This window comes from Martes martes, assembly GCF_963455335.1.
Source record: "Martes martes genome assembly, chromosome: 12".
Taxonomy (NCBI): Eukaryota; Metazoa; Chordata; class Mammalia; order Carnivora; family Mustelidae; genus Martes; species Martes martes.
In genome coordinates this window covers 76,956,773-76,974,325 of record NC_137900.1, presented here as the reverse complement: position 1 = coordinate 76,974,325, position 17,553 = coordinate 76,956,773, and the positions used below count along the sequence as shown (strand labels likewise).

At 51.7% G+C, this 17,553-nt stretch overlaps 1 protein-coding gene across 1 annotated transcript in view; it reads right to left on the bottom strand.

Annotated features, from left to right (window-relative positions):
* Positions 1 to 8,287: 8,287 nt before the first annotated feature.
* The window catches only part of COL27A1 (collagen type XXVII alpha 1 chain), a gene marked incomplete at its 5' end in the record, with an annotated part of 135,923 nt that continues 126,657 nt past the window's right edge, over positions 8,288 to 17,553 (bottom strand). Inside the window, 5 exons of the mRNA XM_080819190.1 lie at positions 8,288 to 10,341; positions 11,692 to 11,910; positions 13,690 to 13,799; positions 14,721 to 14,889; positions 15,379 to 15,444. Coding sequence (XP_080675316.1) covers positions 10,195 to 10,341; positions 11,692 to 11,910; positions 13,690 to 13,799; positions 14,721 to 14,889; positions 15,379 to 15,444 — 711 coding nt within the window. The 3' untranslated portion in view covers positions 8,288 to 10,194. The remainder of the gene's footprint in view (positions 10,342 to 11,691; positions 11,911 to 13,689; positions 13,800 to 14,720; positions 14,890 to 15,378; positions 15,445 to 17,553) is intronic.

Here is a 17,553-nt window from a genome sequence, read left to right as displayed (position 1 = left end):
AGCCCGCTGTAGCTAAAGCCTCCAAGCCTGGGTCTAATTCAGACCTGTAACCTGAAGGGTTACAGGGGCCCCAAGGTCTGGCTGTTCAAAGCCAAGGCGGGTGTGGACTGGAGTGGTATTATTAAACATGTGTAGATTTCAATAGAGGGACCTCTAAGCAAGCTAAGAGGTTTTTTTTTTTTTTCATTTTGTTTTGTTTTGTTTTAAAGACTGTTTATTTATTTGAGATAGGGCAGAAGAGCCTGAGCAGGTGGGAGGCACAGAGGGAGAGGGAGAAGCAGGCTCTCTGCTGAGCAGGGAGCCTGATATGGGGCTCCATCCCAGGACCCTGAGGTCACGACCTGAGCCCCAAGCAGACGCTTTACTGACTGAGCCACTCCGTTGGCCCTGTTTTGTCTTGTTTTAAACGCTCTCAAACAACAACAACAAAAAACACCTCTCAGGTTTTTTACTCAGTTTGTGTCTCACTGTGCATCCAGAGTAAAAGCCAACCATAAATCAAATGCCGAAAGTGATTTAGACATTTCCCAGGCTAGGTGGGGTGGGGCTGGGTGATGGGGAAGGGCTCTGGGGCGGGTGTGAGGGCACGAAGGCAAACCATTCCAGCTGAGTGTGGTAACAACCATGGGGGGACAAAAGTCCATTGGGGGAGGGGCTGCCAACTGAGCCTCGGAGGCAGGGATCCTTTAAAAGAAGGCGGCGGCGTCCAAGTTACACGTCTATTTCCAGTAAATGTGGTGTTACCTGAACTAGCTCCCAACATCTAAAACAAGAAATGATGCACGTGTGGTCTCCACCCCACGCCGTGGGAACAGGAAGGTGGGCTCTGTTGTCACCAGGAGGTCCCCAGCCCCCGACAGTGCCCAGCACCCCAGATGCGTGCATCCACAGTCCACGAGCGTTTCTGCCTGACCGAGTCAGATCTTTAGCCCTATGAACAAATACTTCCAAAAAGCCTTCTTATATTATGTTACAGTTTTGTATCCTTATTCATTTCATATATTTTGAGTCATTTTCCATGTTTCCGTGTAGTTAGTGGTTATAATTTTAATGGACACACACCCCTGTCGTGCTCTTCCTCAGTTTCCCATACTTAACGGTGTCCTCTCTTTACATTCGTAGCATTTTATTTTTTTCCAGCTTTATAGAGAGAGAATTGCCTCTAGCATTTCATATGGTGATGTTTCCTTGGAATGCCACGTGTCAGAAAGTGACCGGATCCCTTTCTACCATACCCTACCATTCAAGAGAGAGAAAAACATGTCATGGACAAGAGTACGATATTATTCGATATAGCCAAAAACTAGAAACAGTTCAAATGCCAGTCATCAGGAAAATGGAAAGACACATTGTAACAGTTTCATAGAGGGAATATTAAGTAGCAATCAAAAGGAACCAACTACTGGCATATAAGACAACAGCCATGAATCTCCAAAACGTTCTGCTGAACAAAAAAAGCCAGAGTAATCAAGCACATACTGTTTGGTTCCAAGTACGGAATGTTCTCGAACCCCCCAAATGGATCTAGAATGGCAGAAATCAGACCGGTGGTTGCCTAGGGCAAGGAGGGCAGTCTGAGGGTCAGAGGTTGGAAGAGCACTTTCTGAAGTCCGTGGCCGTATGCCCCATTTCCACCGCACGGGTGGTTACGCGCATAATGCACATTTGTGACAACTCACTGAACCCTGAGCCTAAAATGTGTGTGTTTTATTGTATGCCAATTACACCTCAATTAAGCTGATTAAAAAAAAAAAAAAACTCTCTCCCCAAAGAGAGATGACAAAACACATGACAAATCAAAACCACGAACACTGTCTAATGTGGTGCCAATTTGGCGACACACAGATGAGTCCCCTCCTCCACATCCTTGTCAGAAGTGGAATTTCCTTTTCTCTTTTCTCTCTTTTTTTTTTTTTTTTTTGCCAGTTCACTTGGCGTTTTGGATTGGCATTGCCCTAATTTGAGTCTTGAGAAAAGGAGCAGAGTTCGTCGGTGGGGAAGAGTGGAGGGCAGAGAGCGTGGGGCGTGTGAAGGACCTGGGGTCCGAGTGGACGGCAGTGGGATGGCGTGGGAGTGACGGGGTTGATGCTGGAGAGGTTTGCGGGAACCAAGCCTGCAGGGCACAGGAGCCAGGCTGGGGAGTTTGCCCTGGACCGCGCAGGGATCAGGAGAAATGGGAAGGTTTTAAGTGAGGTGGGAGATGAGTAGCCGATTTGCTCTTTAGAAAGTTCCCTCTGTCTGGGTGGGGAAGATTGGGGGGTCAGGGTAGGGGACTGGCTTGGGAGAGGAGCCGGGTCCTGTCCCAGTGGTCCCGGTGGGAGATGATGCGACTGGGGACGAACTGGAGACCCTGCTTCTCTCAGGGGGAAGCTGACTATTACATGGAGAGCTCCCCCATTACCCTGGGCCATAGGGCTTCTGCTCAGAGCTGTAGAGGATGTCCCGTACCACACACGCACACATGCACACAGGCGCACGCGCGCACACACACACACGCATCCATGCACACATCCATGCACACACACACAAAGTTTATTAAATAACAGAGAAGCCCGTCTGTCACTTGGGATCTGGTGCCCGGTACTGGCACGAGAGTGACCCACAGCCCTAAACCTCCTTCTTCACAACCAACGCTGGTCAGGCCCCAGGCCAACAACTCTTCCCTCTTGCGCCCTGTCCTTGAATCGCACTCTGTTGCCCCATGCGTGCTGAGCACCGAGTAAATGGAGCGCCCCTCAGAAGGAACGAGGGGTCCTCACTGCCGCTCAGGTGCCCCTGGAGGTCTCCCTCTCCTCCCAAGAGGCTCTCCAAGTAGCTCCTTCAGTTGCACCCAGCACTACCTCCCACCCAATGCAGTACCATTTTCTCTGTCTTCCTACATTTCAGGGATGCCTTAGTACCTCTGTGGCACAAGCATCCGGACACCCCTCCCTGCCCGCCCCTCCAACTGGCCCAGGCCCAATGCCAAGAGAAGTTTGGCAGGAAATAAAATGAAATGCAATCAGGGTCATCATGCAGGATGGTGGTAAAGTAGTGTCCTTGCTCGACCACTCGCTAGCTCTGTGACCCTGGGGAACGAACTTACCTTCTCTGTGCCTCAATTTTCCCATCTGTAAAATGGGGATACAGAGAGTAGCTTCTTTATCTGGTTGCTAAGGGGATTCAATCAGTTCACATTTGTAAAGTGTGTAAATTGTGTATATGGCTAATACACAAGTGTGTTTCGTTAAATGAAACACACTTGTGTGTTAGCCATAAAAACCATCACCATCGGTTTAATGTCAGGCTGGGATGGGAGAAAAAACAGACTCCTGCATTACACGTATGGTTCCGTGATGGTCAGTTACATCCCACATCTAAAGACATCAAAGTGCAAAAACAGGTCGATAGGAGGTTAGAGAAAACAGGATACTTTCCCCATTGGTTGGGTAAGGAAACAAAAAGGTCAGAGAGGTCAGGTGAAAGGTGAGGTTTAGATCATCAGGGGACTGTACCCATTCAGAAGGATCTGTCTTCCGAGAAAGCCACTAGATACGTGTTTCCCCACCGAGGCCAGGACTGAGCTCTGTGTCTGACGACTCATTTGCGGTCTTCGGCATGGACATCCATGAAAATACATTGGCAGAGCCAAAGATCCTAATCAGGAACCTTGTGTCTGGGCTGAGGAAACACTCAAAAAGATTTGGTCATGTTCAAATCCTGTTTTGTGATCTTAGCCAACTTACATAACCTCTTTGGACTTGAATTCCCTCATTCAAAGAGCCGCGTAGTAACATGCGTCTCAAGAGGGTTGTGTGTAAGATGAAAACGTACCACTCCCCAATAGGGCTCCTGCTCACAGTAAGTGTGCAAGGCCCCGTAGCTGCGATTATTTGGAAAGGTGCTACGTGTTGGGTTGAACTACATGAAAATGCTTCTTTATAGAGCGGTTGAATACCATTCAGTGAGACGATTCACCCCACTGTTACAGAACAATAGCTCAGACTGTGGTAGCAAGCAGGGAAGGGCTTAGCACCCCATTGTGCAGAGGGAGAAACTGAGGCCCAGAGAGAAGGAATGACCCACCCAAGACCACATCCCGGTCAGGAAGCAGGGACTGGTTTCCACCTGCCAGCCTCTCCCCTTCTTGCTTGTCCCTCTGTCCTTTTCCTAGCACGGGGCAGCTGGTCATTGGTGGAAAGTGACTGTCCACGGCGGTGGCTTGATTCATTGTGGACAGAGCAAACACAGGATGGCCCCACTGGGAAGTCTACTCTGGCTGTTTCCTGACACTTAGTTGTGAAACGGGAGACTGGGAACCACGGCGGCTTCCAGCCCCCAACGAGCTGCATTCTGGTTCCTAACAATGTTCTACCTGCCCCTGCTGGGAAGGAGCTGGCCCAGGGTGAGGGGCCTCACTGGCCACCTCACAAAAGTCCTCCTGGAATGCCGACTGGGAGTTGTGAGTGTCACGGTCTTCACATAACCATCCTCCTCTTCCCCTCTGGCCCTTCCTTTTGACTCTCTCCCCTGCTCCGGGACCTCAGAGCCCCACGGAGGCTGCTGACCCCCTTGCAGTTCTGACCGCGGCTCAGACCTCTTTCCTGTCCTCCAGCCCCGTGGCAGCTCAAACCCAGGTTGGCCAGCCAAGCCCAACCCTGCTCTCCTGCATTACCAGCAGCTTGTTCTATACCGAGCCCAGGATCCTGGGGCTCTTCACCTCCTACCCTGTAGCACCATTTTGAACAGTGAGTATACTGTTACCCAAATAGGCAGTGCTGCCTGTACTTCCCAGCCTTGGCAGGTGCTGCTCTCTCTCCTCCTGGTGTCCGTCCTCACCTGGCAAACCATCATGCATCCTCTGTCACGGAGAGCCTCAGCTTGGGATGGTTAATTTAATGTGTCGAGTTAACTGGGCCATGGGGTACCCGGAAATTTGATCAAACGTGCTGGGCATAGCTGTGAGGGTGTTTTTAGATGAGACTAACATTGGAATAGATAACCTGAGTAAAACAGATTGCTTCTCCCCAACCACGTGTGGGTGGGCCTCGTCTAATCTGTCGAAGGCCTGAAGAGAGTTCAAAGTCTGAGAGAATTCCTCCTGCCTGACTGGTTGGGATGGGCCTCAGTCTTTTCCTGCCTTTGGCATGAACTGAAACATGGGTTCTTCTTGGTTTTTCCCGGCTCTCTAGGCTGCCAGGCTCTACACAGGAATGATCCCATCTGCTCTCCTGGGTCTTGAATGGGCCCGCTCATTCTGCAAATCTTGGGCCTTGCCAGCAATCACAATCACATGAGCCAATTCCTTATAATAAATCTCTTTACACACACACACACACACACACACACACACACATCCCATCGGTTCCGTTTCTCTGGAGACCCTGGCTAATACCGAGTGTCCCCCCCAACTACCCTCCTGTGTTGAGACTACATCAGCCACAGTCTCCTTTTGTTCCCTGTGCCTGCAGTCCCCAGCGTGGCCTCTTGGCCCTGCTTTCCTAACCCTTAACCATGCGAGGTCCCACTCCTCCGGCGGCCTCCACCAGACGCAGAGCCCCTCAGATGCCCTGTCAGACCTGTCCCAGGGACTCCGGTGCTTACAGAAGGCTCGGCAGACAGAAGGGGCTGCTGAGATGTGCATGTCAAGGAAATGACCCAGCGAGCCTTGTTGAACAAGTTGGGCGCCTCCAACATGCTGTACTCCGTGACTACAGCGGAGGACAAGACGCCTCCCCTGCCCTCACGGAGCTTCCAGCAGGGACAACAGATGTCCAAGTGACTGGACTGTCCTGTCCCATCTGGAAGTGTGATCCAACAGTGGGGCAGACTCCCTGGGGGGGAGGGGGTGACAGGATAGGGTAGGCCTCAGGAAATGATTCTGTCAAAGCAGGGCATTCTGTCTCAAGTTTCATTTCGGATTCATTTTCAAAGAAATGAAAAGAATGTTCTTATCTCATTTCCAAGGCCTCCCACCCCTTCTCCCCCCAGTTTTGGAAACCTTGTTTTCCAGTAGGAAATAGTGGAGGGCCCCAGTTCTTGGGACTTGTGTATATGCATTCGAATCCCTAGGAAGGCTTAATACTACTTTGACCGCTGGGCCCCGACCTAGGAGTCTGTGATTCAGTAGGTTTGGATTGGGGCCAAAAATGTGCATTCGTACCTCCCAGGTGCTGCTGACTCTGCTAATCCCAGGGGGCCACGCTGAGCCCCCACCCCCCAACAGCAGTCTTGGGTTTGAATCAAGGCTTTGCCCTGGCCTCGGCAGGTGAGCTCAGGCGCTTCCCTGGGGTTTAGCTACACTCCACGTAAAATGACAGGTGTATCTGGGATGTGGGAATCTCCAAGTCCTTCTGGACCACGGGTTCTGGGGTCTGTGGACGGGACTGTTCGAGCCACAGCAGAGGAGCAACAGCTGGGACAGGGGCCAGGGTGCGGGGGCAGGGAGAGGCCCAACTGCATGGGCACTGATGACCTGGAAAACCTGGACACTTACAGCAAAGCTTTCAAATTAAATACAATTCCGGCTCTGAATACAAGCGCCTATGATTCGTTCTTTCTCCTCCGGGAGAAGGGCAGCAAACCTCTGGTTTATTCAAGATCCCGGGGTGGGAGGACCAAGCTCAGAAAGGAAGAACTCCAAACCAAAGGCCGGGAGATACACGTTCCAGATGCAGCAGGTATAAATATGTCCTAATATGTCCCAGGTCTTGCATGGGGGCATACCTACACTAAAATAAAAAATAGCCATTGTGTATCTGAAATTCAAATTTATCTGCATGGCCCTGTATAGGTACTGGCTAAATCTGACTCTCTCTCACTCCCTCCAAGGCAGGTGCCGTCGTGGTCTCTCTCAAGAATCTCATAGGTGGGAAACGCTCATGTTGAGGCACTGGTCACAGGCGTCTCCAGATGGAAACAACCCAAACGTCCATCAGTGGATGAATGGTTAATCAAAAGTGGTACCACCATATGGTGGAATATTATTAGCAAGTCATAAAAAGGGATGAAGGGTCCTCTGTTGGGAGCTTAGCGGGGAGAAGATGCTGAGTTGGCTGTGTTGGGGCCGATTCCACATTAAAAACCTGTTAAACCCCTAGGGTCCGCCTGGGCCTTCTTAGCCAGAGTGACTCCATGTTGCCTAGATAGCCATTTTGTTGTTTAATAAACGCCTCGGCAGTTACTAGTATCGGTTCCAGGTACCCGTTACTAAAACACACAGGTAGGAGACATCCAATCAGCCAAAGCCACATATGTAGATGTCTGTGATTGTGCCCTATAAAAACTAGCCTGTAAGACCAAGGGGCGTCGCTCTCTTCGGAGGCGGCCCTGGCCGGTCAGTCTGACTTCTAATGCTTGGCATAGAATAAGGCTTTGCATAACTTTCACCTTGTCTCAGTCTCGTTCCTTTGATAACGGACCCAACAGGCTGAACTTCCCATCTGCAAAACAGGAATCCATCAATCTGAAATAGGATTCTTTTTACGTGAGAGAGCCACAGTAGGCAAAGTCGGAAGGCAGGGTAGTGGTTTTCCAGGGGCATGGGCAGAGGGGAACAAAGAGTGACTGCTTCACAGGTACTTCCGTTGGGGGTGATGAGAATGTTCTGGAGCTAGATGGTTGCACAGGTTGTACAGGGTGAATATATTATGTGTCATGAATGGTGTCTTCTGTGTATGTTACTACACTTAAAAAAAAAAAGGAATGGCTCATGTTAACCTCGATGTACCTCCTCCCTATGTGTCACGGGTTGCATTGTGTCCCCCAAAAGCCATGTCGAAGGTCTAAGCTTATTACCTGTGAACGTGGCCTTACACGGAAGTAGAGTCTTTGCAGACGTAATCGAGCCAAGATGGGCTCATTAGGGTGGGTCTCATCCAGCGGGACTAGTGTCCTCATAAAACGAGGGGAACACCGAGCTGCACCGGGAGAAGCTGAGGAACGCCCGGGGCCACCAGAAGCTGGCCGGGGTGAGGGACCTCTCCGAGAAGCATCAGAGGGATCATGGAGCTGCCACCACTTGGATTTCAGACTTCCAGTCTCCCAAACTGGGAGAGAAGGCATTTCTGCTGTTTTAAACCTCTAGGTTTGTAGTACGGTTATAGCAACTCTAAGAAACAGATGCGCCATGGAACCTAGACCCACTCACTTTTAGCGCTCATCTCCCTGCCCCACCGCCTGGTGTTGTACCTCCCCCTACCCACCTCCTTTGGGGGAAGCAGCATCCTCTGGGCATCGTTTCTCTCCAGACCGGCCAGAAACCTCCCTCTGGGCTTTTCAAAGAAGCACACGGCCACAGATGCGTCATTCCATTGCCTCAGTTTTAAATATTTATTTAAAATCCAGAAGGGAAAAGGAGTAACAGAACCCACTGGGGTTTTAACACACTGACATGTGGACAGACATAAACGAGGACAGCAGAAAATTCCAAGAACAAGACAGAGGCCAGGTGGAGACTGGCGGGGGCTGGGGGGGGGTGGGGGTGGGGGGGTGGCAGGGAAGCGAGGGCTGAGATGAGGCCCGAGCTGCTGCAACACACTTCCGTGGGGAGCGTCTGTGCTGGGGCGGGAGGGCGAGGCATAACAGGAAGTGTCTGGCGGGGAAGGTGGGCCGGACTGAGGTATTAAATAATGAAAATCAAATCCAATTCCCAAAGAGACACAACTTTAGAAGAAAAAAAAAAAAACAAGACACAAATAGACGTTCACATAAAATTTCCCCTTCTAGAAAAATAATTCCATACTTAAAATAACCTCAAAATCCAACCTGGGTGCTGACTGGTTCTCTGATAGAGGGCAACTCAGATAACACTGACTCTCCCCATCATGCTGAACCCCAAGATCCCCATAATTATTTTTTCTCCTCAGCCCCCATTTACACTTGGAGCTAATGACACCAGGTCTCTAGAGGGTTTAATGATGATGGAAAAGCAAGAGTGATGGCCATATCTTGGAAGGGACAAGCTCCTGGGAGGGAGAATCTTAGGGAATGATCTGGGGCCTTGTAAGATGGCTCCAAATCGACATTCTACCTCCAAGGCCAGCGCCAACCCAACACCGCCCTTACAGCTGGTTTCTTCAAGGTCAAGCCTTCTCCCACGACTCTCCAGTCTAGATCCCACCTTCCAAGATAAGCCTAACTTCCCTCTAGGGTCATGACAGGCCAAGGCCAAATCCTTCATGCTCAGGCCTCCCCCTGCCTTAAAAGGACAAACATTTCAAAGTCCATAAATTAAAAGGTAAATCTTTTCTGCTTCTGTTTCTGGTAGGTTGTTTTTTTGTTTTTTGTTTTTTTCCCTTTTTTTGCTTTTTTTTTGGCTTTGCTTTTTTTTTTTTTTTTTTTCCTTCCCCTCCCCACATGTAGTTGATTACCCGATATGAGCACAAGGGGGATACTAGGAACACTTTTAGATTCTCCAAACTTTGTCATTTGGAGGAGAGAGGAGAATGTGGACAAGAACCCACGTCAAAATAGTTCTTCAAAGTCTGTGGCATAAACGGTAGCACCTTCAGAATCTTAAATAGGTTTTCTTTTGTTCCTTAAAAAAATCACATACGCTAGGAGACAACGACGAGCACCATCGATTTCACAGTGGGAGGTAGCTAGCATGAGCACCCCCCACTGCCCCGGGGGTCGCACCGCCCCCGCTCGGCCTCCACCGCTTCCCACCCTCTGGCTGCTCCTTCTCTCACCTCTTTCTCAGGTGAAAAAATAGTAATGCACCTTCTTTGTGTTTGTTTAAATAAAATATATATACTTCTTTCTTTCCTTTTCTCCTTTTTCATGTCTCCTCTCTAATATTGCACATCAAAGCGCCCTGGCAGGGTCCAGCTGGCGAGATGCCCCCTCCTCTTGAGCTGGCTGGAACGTGGGGCTCTTTGGGCAGGAAGCTGGGGAGGGCAGGGGGTGGCCGTAGAGCTGGGAGACAGGCCTCAGGGCTCAGGCGGCTTGCAGGCCCAGCTCGCTCTGGCTGGCTCTTTGGTTGGTCTTTGGGGCTGAGCTGGGATCAGGGAGTTGGTCCCAGGGATACCCAGTCCCCTGCCACCCGCCCCCCTCCAGCCACTTCTACCGGGCAGACAACAGCTGAGGCCTACCCAAGGATCCCTGGGCAGGTGAGCTGCCTCTCCTGGGCCCACGTGCCCCTAGGTCCCCTCCTTTTGCCTCCTCCTCCTCTTCCCCCCAACTCGAGGCCTAGAGGAGCCAGGAGTTCAGAGGTCAGAGGAAGCATGCAGGTCCAACTTCGAGTCGGTACTGCTTCCCTGAGGAGGCAGGAGGGAGGTTGTCCACGCTGACGATGGGCAGCTGCTGGGGGTCCTGGGTCCGGAAGGTGAAAAGCGTCTGGTGCCAGCGGCCATCCTGGACCTGAGCGGAGAAGGAAAGGGTACACGTGAAGCTATCACAACCCACGTCATCTATGTGCACATGTCCCTGTCAGCTTTCCCACCCTTTATACCAGGCACATGGCATTTCACTGTAGCAAAGACCTGTATTCGTCCTCTTAGACTGCTGCCACTGTGTCTATGCAGGTAGGGAATGCTGTGACCAGTATCACTTTGGCTAAACCTCTGTGCACACTCTTCTCCTCTCCTTGGTCCCCTAGAACAGATTTTAGAAGCAGCCGGATGGAAGGACACGTACGTTTCTGAGGCTCTGCGTATACGCTGGATATGCAGGCATACCTCGTTTCATTGCACTGCGCTTTCCTGAGCTCCCCAGATGTTGTGTTTCTGACAAACTGAAAGTTAGTGGCCATCCTGCATCAAGCAAGTGTCAGTGTCCTTGTTCCAACAGCATTCACTCACTACGTCTCTGCATCATGTTTGATAATTCTCACAGCATTTCAAACTTTTTCAGCATTTTCACATGTGTTTTGGCGGCCTGTGGTCTGTGATTGACTCATCGAAAGCTCAGATGACGGATAGCATTTTTGATTGGTGATGTATTTTTTAATTAAGATATGCACATTATTTTTTTAGGCACAATGCTGTTGCACTCTTAAAAGACTACAGTATAATGTAAACATAACGCCTACATGCACTGGGAAACCAAAAAATTAGACTTGCTTTATTGCAATATTCACATGGTTGCAGCGGTCTGGAACCAAACCCACAATATCTCTGGGGTGTTCCTGTATTTCTACAATGACTACCCCGAAAGCCTCTACACAAAGCTACCAAATAGCTTTGTGCAAGACCGTTGGTTTCCCCACATCTTCACTCATACTGTGTATTACTAGTTTTGTTTAATCTTGCGAAACTAGTTTTCTGGACAACTTTCTGACTCCTTTCCACCAACAACCCTCCCAATCTCAGGTATTCAAAAAATAACGAAAAATGTTAAAAGAAGAAACTAGCCTGGACGGCATGGGAGTGGGGGGTAGGCAGAGAGAATAGATAGATATACATTCTTCAACAAGAAGCCTTGCAAGTTAACAGCCTATGGAATTTTTATCAGTCAGATCTTCTCTCTGAAGTTCCCCAGAGAGGGCGGTGAATACAAGGGATTTTATAAAACTGTTTTAATAAAATTATTACACAAAGATAAAAATTATATGTATTTTCTAATATTATACTAATACAATATACTAGATGATACTAATATACTGATGTAATATACCAGTATGTATTAAACTGTTACATACTATTTCATAATAAAAATGCATCTGTTCAACTTGTCTGCGCATGAGCGGCCCGTGAGGGGCCCCAAGTTTACCTTGCAGCCATCCATTGATACTTCTGGCCGGAACTGACCCCCTGCTTCGAAGATCTGCCCATTCCAGGCCCGGAAGCGCACAGCCCGCTTGGCCGGGGTCCGCCCAGTGCCCTCCTGCCAAACGGTCATGTTAAGGCAGTGGATGGTGATATGCTGTGTCACCTCAGAGCTCAGCAGGTGCAGAAAATTCATCTGGACCCGGCTGACAGCAAACTCGACCTGCAGCAGAGACACAGCGGTGAGGAAGGCCTGGCCTGGCCTCTTGGAAACCCTCCCCTCTCTCTGGTGGGCGCAGGGAGACGCTCTTTCCCAGTAAGCATTTCCCAGCTTCGCTCTCAGATGTGTGCCCATTTGAGACAACACAGGGAAACTGAGGAGTGAGGAGGAAGGGAAAGCACCACGGGCTGCCTGAGTGCACAGCCAGATCTACGATCCACCCCCGATGGCCTGGGCGGTTGTCTCTGGAGCTGAGTTGGGCTCCCAAAGCCCGGAGAGGAAGAGGAACTAACCCAAGACTGAGAGGCTCTTCAAGTACAGGAGAAATGAGAAGTGGCCTCCCCAACCCTTTCTAAGTCACTGAAAAGGCAGTGACCTCAAACAAGGACGGGATTCATGGCTTCAGTGGGTGCCCCGAGAGCCCGGACGGTTGGTTTTCCTTTGTGTGATGCGAGGGCCTGATTGAAGCTTTGATTGCCTAGGCATCCACCCCAAAGCCTGTGATCTCGAATAAACGCTTTGCCAGCCACGGGCCAGATGAAGAGCCCAGCTGCCTCCCCGCACTGAGCCTCCTTTGTTTTAAACTTCAAGATTGCCAATGCTGGCCATTTGGGCCATTTTTTTCCCTCTTCCTGTGTTTTAAATTCCCACTCTTATGTTTTCAATTCACCAATTAAGAGTGAGCCTGGGAAGCCCTAAGGCCCTGACCCTGGACCCCAATAATAGCAGAGCCCCAGGCTCGTGCACTCTCTCTCTCTCCCCCAGCAACCTGGCTGGGTGGTCCCCAGTGTACTGTGTTTCCACGTCCCGTAAGTAACAAATCTTTATTTCTTTCCAAGTTTCTTCATCGTGAGGGACATTTTGTGATCATAGCAAGACCCATAAGGGATGGTCCAGCCACCACGTTCGAAATTTATAGGCTGAGACCAGTACAAAATGGTGGTCATTGTTCCTGATGGGGATGGTCACCTGTGCAGGTGCCAGCTGTGGTCTCCCCACTCTGCCGGGCGGGTCTGGCTCAGAGTCAGAGTTGGGGGGGAAGGAACTGGTTGGTGGGGGTTCGTTGGTGAGGCTACTGTTTCCTGTTGAATCCCAGTGTCCAGCACATGGTAGGAACCCAGCAAGACTTGTTGACCAGTGGGCCCAGATAGAGATTCTCAGACCCTGGGTCTGACCTAATCAGGCTCAGACACCTCCTGGAGCCTCCCTAGGAGGGCTGATGGGATGGGATGGGTGTCCGGGTCCCCACCTCCCCTACGGGCAGGGGCTCCTCTCCCTGGAGCCTGAATCCTCCCCTATGGATGACTTGCCATCCCTACAGACCCACAGTCCACCGCGGGGTGCCCCACTGCCACCGGCCACCCTGGTTTGCTGTTGAGCGGCCCTAAGCCACCTCAAGCGCTCAGCCCGGAGACGGGCTCGCGGAAAGTAGGCATTGAACATCAGCTAAACCTGCATACGTGCCTTGGGCCCTGACTTGGTTTGCACTGATGGTTCCTGGTTCTTCAAGCCCGGCCAGCTTGGCCAACTATGTTTTAGGTATGGAGCAGAAAGTTCTATTTGAAACAAAAACCATTAACATCATGCATCGTGGAAGGGTACAGAAACCACGGATTTAGAACAATTCAGCCCCCGATTTGTAGGTGAGAAAAACCAAGGATCACAAAGAAGCTGTGCAGCAGGACAGTCAAGGCTCAGACCGAAACCTGGGTGGGCGGTGGCCCAGGGCCGGGTGGGTGTGGAGAGGACCCACCGGCAGCGGATGGGCGTGTGGACAGGTACCTTGGAGGCCGTGATGGGCTTGAGACACGTTTGTCCACCATGGGTGAAGTTGCAGGAAACTTCGATGGTGTCGGATGAGCAGCCGAGGTTTGGGTCCACCCAGTACGTACCTGCAGGTGACGTGGAGGGAGGATGGTACAGGTGTGTGACTGGGGGGAAGCCCAGGGACCCGTTCTGCAGGTGGACCCCGACACTTGGGACCTGCTGAGCCCTGGATGGGCCTGAAGTCAGGAGAGGGAGCAGAAAAGGATTCCGGGAGCCACTGAGATGGAAGGGAAGGCTCTGGGCAGAGCTCACAGCTGGCAGAGCCCCTGGAGGGGCCACGTGGCTGAGCACTTGCCCGCACTGCTACTGTCAAGGGTCCATTTTACAGAGGGGATAGTTGAGGCTGGAGAGTGACTGAATCACCAGCCCCAAGGATTTAGGGCTCATCTAGTTGAATGGGTGCTCCCCCAAGACTAGTGTTCCTCCTAGGGGCCTGTCTGGGGAGGACGGGGAAGCCGGCTCCCCCCATCTGCTGGGCACCTGTGCCGGCATCTGGTTTCCTTACAGGGCTTCCGAGGAAGCCAAAGGTCCCACAGCTGAAAGACTGGGACAACCAGATGCTGGTCCACTTTCTTGTCAGTGAAGGGAAGAGGTGTGGCAGAAAGGGGGGAAACCTTGGCTCTCAGGGCATCCATGACAGCCAAGCCCCTATACCCCCCCGGCCCTTGGGTGCTTGTTCTGTCAAAGCTCTTGTCTCCTTGCCCTGAAATGGTTGTCCCCAGCTTGCAGATCTGTGGGCTCTGAAAGGGTAAAAGCACTCGCCCACACTCCAGGAGGCACAAGGTCCGCCATATTGTGAGGCTCAGTGGCTGTTGAGCAGGTAAGCGACTGTTTGTGTGTCTGCCTCTCCAAGGACAGAAACTTGGTCCCAGTGAGCCAAGACTTGACCAGTCCCTCTGCCCAGCCCCTCCTGGAACTCCCCTGCCCCGCCTGCTCCGCCCCCAGGGGCAGAAAGCCCTCTCTTCAGATCCCACAGGCCCTCATACCATCCACCATCTTCTGCTCACAATCCATGAGGTCCCGGCAGACCCGGGCGGGGTTCTCTTTGGTGCCCAGGGGCATTTTAATGCTCTGGATGAGGTTGCTGAGGTAGTGTAAGGTTTTAAAGATCTCCCCTCCCTGGTCCAGCACCAGCCGGTCCGGATGGTTGTAACCCTGTCATGAAGAGAGAGGGGGGCCACCGGCCCCTGAGATCTTGGCCCAGCCCAAGGGTCTTAGCCTCCACAGCCCTGAGTTCTTGCTACTCAGGAGATGTCCGAGTTCCTAGGGGTGTGACAGGGCTCCCTCCACTTGACAGATAAGGGAACTGGGGGCCAGGAACACGGTGGGGGGCTGTCACGGGAGGGGACAGGACACGAGGCAGTGGCCTCAAATCCCTCCAGAAGGGGTCAGTGGAGGTGGTATTTCCACTGACCACCCCCAGGATGGGAGGAAGTCAGCGGGTTCTTCTGGGCTGCCCTCTCCCTGGACTGCAAATCCTAAGAGAGCCGACACAGCATCAACCTTGTCTAGCCTCTGGCTCAGGGAACCAATGAGCTATGGAACTCTTGGGGGCAGACCACGTGGAGGGCACTGACCACTCGAGAGCCGTCCCTTCTGTCTCCCTCAGGGAGGGGTCCCATGTGGGCAGCAGTCTCAGGGTACCTCTGCTTTCAGTGCTCCATGTGTGTCCATCCACGTCTGGAAAGCTGCTCCCAGGTCATCTTGCTGCTGTGCAAAGAGATGACAGGGTGTGTATCCTACCCCACCACCACCCCAGTATCCCCTTGGATTCACCGAGAAGGAGACCAAGGGTCTGAGCCCACTGGCCAAGTCCCCTGCCTTCTGTGCAACTCTCTGTCCTTCCTCCACTTACAAAGAGAGTCAGAACTGACCCTTTCTCTCCCTTTCTCCAGGAATTTCATCGTCCACAGGATTAAGTCCAAAATCCTCCACATGGTTACAAGACCTGGCCTGAGTCCTGTGGCCTCTGGCCCAGCCTCTCTTCCTTTCCGCACATATGCTCTAGGCACCAGACACACCATTATACTGCTAAGTTGCTAAGCACCATGCTCTATCTGACCACAGGGACTTTGCACGTGTTGCTCGCATGACCTGGAACATTCTTCTTTCCCTCCATTGCTCCATCTGTCTATCTACTATTCTGGAAGTTCTCAATCAGGGGCAATCTTGCCCTGTAGAGGATATTTGGTTTCATCTAGAGACTTCTTGGCTGTCACAACTGGAGGAGGGGGTGCTCCTGACATCTAGTGGGTAGAGGCCAGGGATGCTGCCAAACATCCTACAATCACTCACAGGGGACCAAAGAATCATCTGGTCCCCAAATGTCCACAAGTGCTGCCATTGAAAAGCCCTGCCCTATACTCATCTTACAGATGCCAGCTTCCGCAGGAACTCCGTCCTGGTGCTCTCGCCCCCCAGGCTGGGGGCGGCCCCTTTCTCTGTGTAACTGTCCCACACCTGTGCCTCCAGCCCTAGCATGGGGCTTGCCAGAAGCGGTCTTACTTTGAACACAGTGACAGGGAGACTCTGATGTTGGGTAAAGCCCAAGTGGCCCAGAACCCAGACGCTAGAGGGATTTCTCAAGTTCAAGAATCAGCCTTGCTACTTGGTGACTGCAGGACCTGGGCAGGGTGCTTACGGTCTCTCTGCATCAGTATCCTGAGAATGGGCATGAGGGTAACTCTCAGAACCTTGAGAGCAATCAGTGAGCTAATCCAGAGGGAGCACGCCTAACGGTGTCCACCTGCCACAAATATTCAGTATGTCCGCTACTGTGCACAAAATTTAAAATCCTCAAATTTTCCTTTTATTTATTATTATTATTTTTTTTTTTTAGAGGGAAAGGGTTTTGTCTGGATCTCTTCACTTTCCCTGAGCCGTCTGGCTTCCTTAGTGATGAGAAGGGCTAGGGAGGGTGTGGAGGCGAGGCCAGGGCTGTCTGTTCATTTTCATGGATGATGCTGGGGGGTCAGACAGGGAGAAGCTGAGAGATGAGAAGAGCAGAGAATCCGAGGGGCTCACGGCCCAAGGGCTCCTGCTGGGTTTCCCTCAGCCACCGGGGGGCAAAAGGGGCGGGATGCGCTGTCAGAGCCTGACCATAATCCTCAACAGGGGCAGTGGTAACGGGGAAGGGGCCTCTGAGCAAGGAGGCTTAGTAGGGGCCATACGTTCAGGCTGGTACCCACCAGGGAGGAACGCAGCCTCCCTCCTCCAGTCTGCTCCCTTGCCTGACCCTCTTTGGACTCAGAATCTGAGGTGAGGAGACCCTGTGATATCGTGATTTGTAAGAAAAAGAGATTTGGTCTTTGACCCTCTTCCTGGCACCGAACTCCTAAAACCTGAGAAAAGTCTTCTGTCACCCTAATGAGGTGACTCTTGGAAAGCCCCTGGGTAACCAAAGGATAGCTTGCCCAGGGAAGCAACCTTACGAGAGGTGGGTGGGAGCCTTCCATCCGGACCCCTCACCCCCAGGGCGGGAGAAGGGATGGCGGTGGCGTCCCTTACCCACGGCCAATGATTCCATCCATCATGCTTATGTAATGAAGCCGCCGTGACAACCTAAAAGGCTGGTATTCGGAGGGCTTCTCAGGCGGTGACCGCATGGAGGTTTGGGGAGAGCGACTGCCCGGAGAGGGCTCGGGAGCTCTGAGAGCCCCTGCCTCGTGCCTTGCCCTGTGCCTATCTTCCATCTGGCTGTTCCTGAGGTGGTGGTGTTTTTTTTTTGTTTTGTTTTTGTTTTTTTTTTAGATTTATTTTATTTTATTTATTTGACAGAGAGAGAGATAGAATCACAAGTAGGCAGAGCAGCAGGCAGAG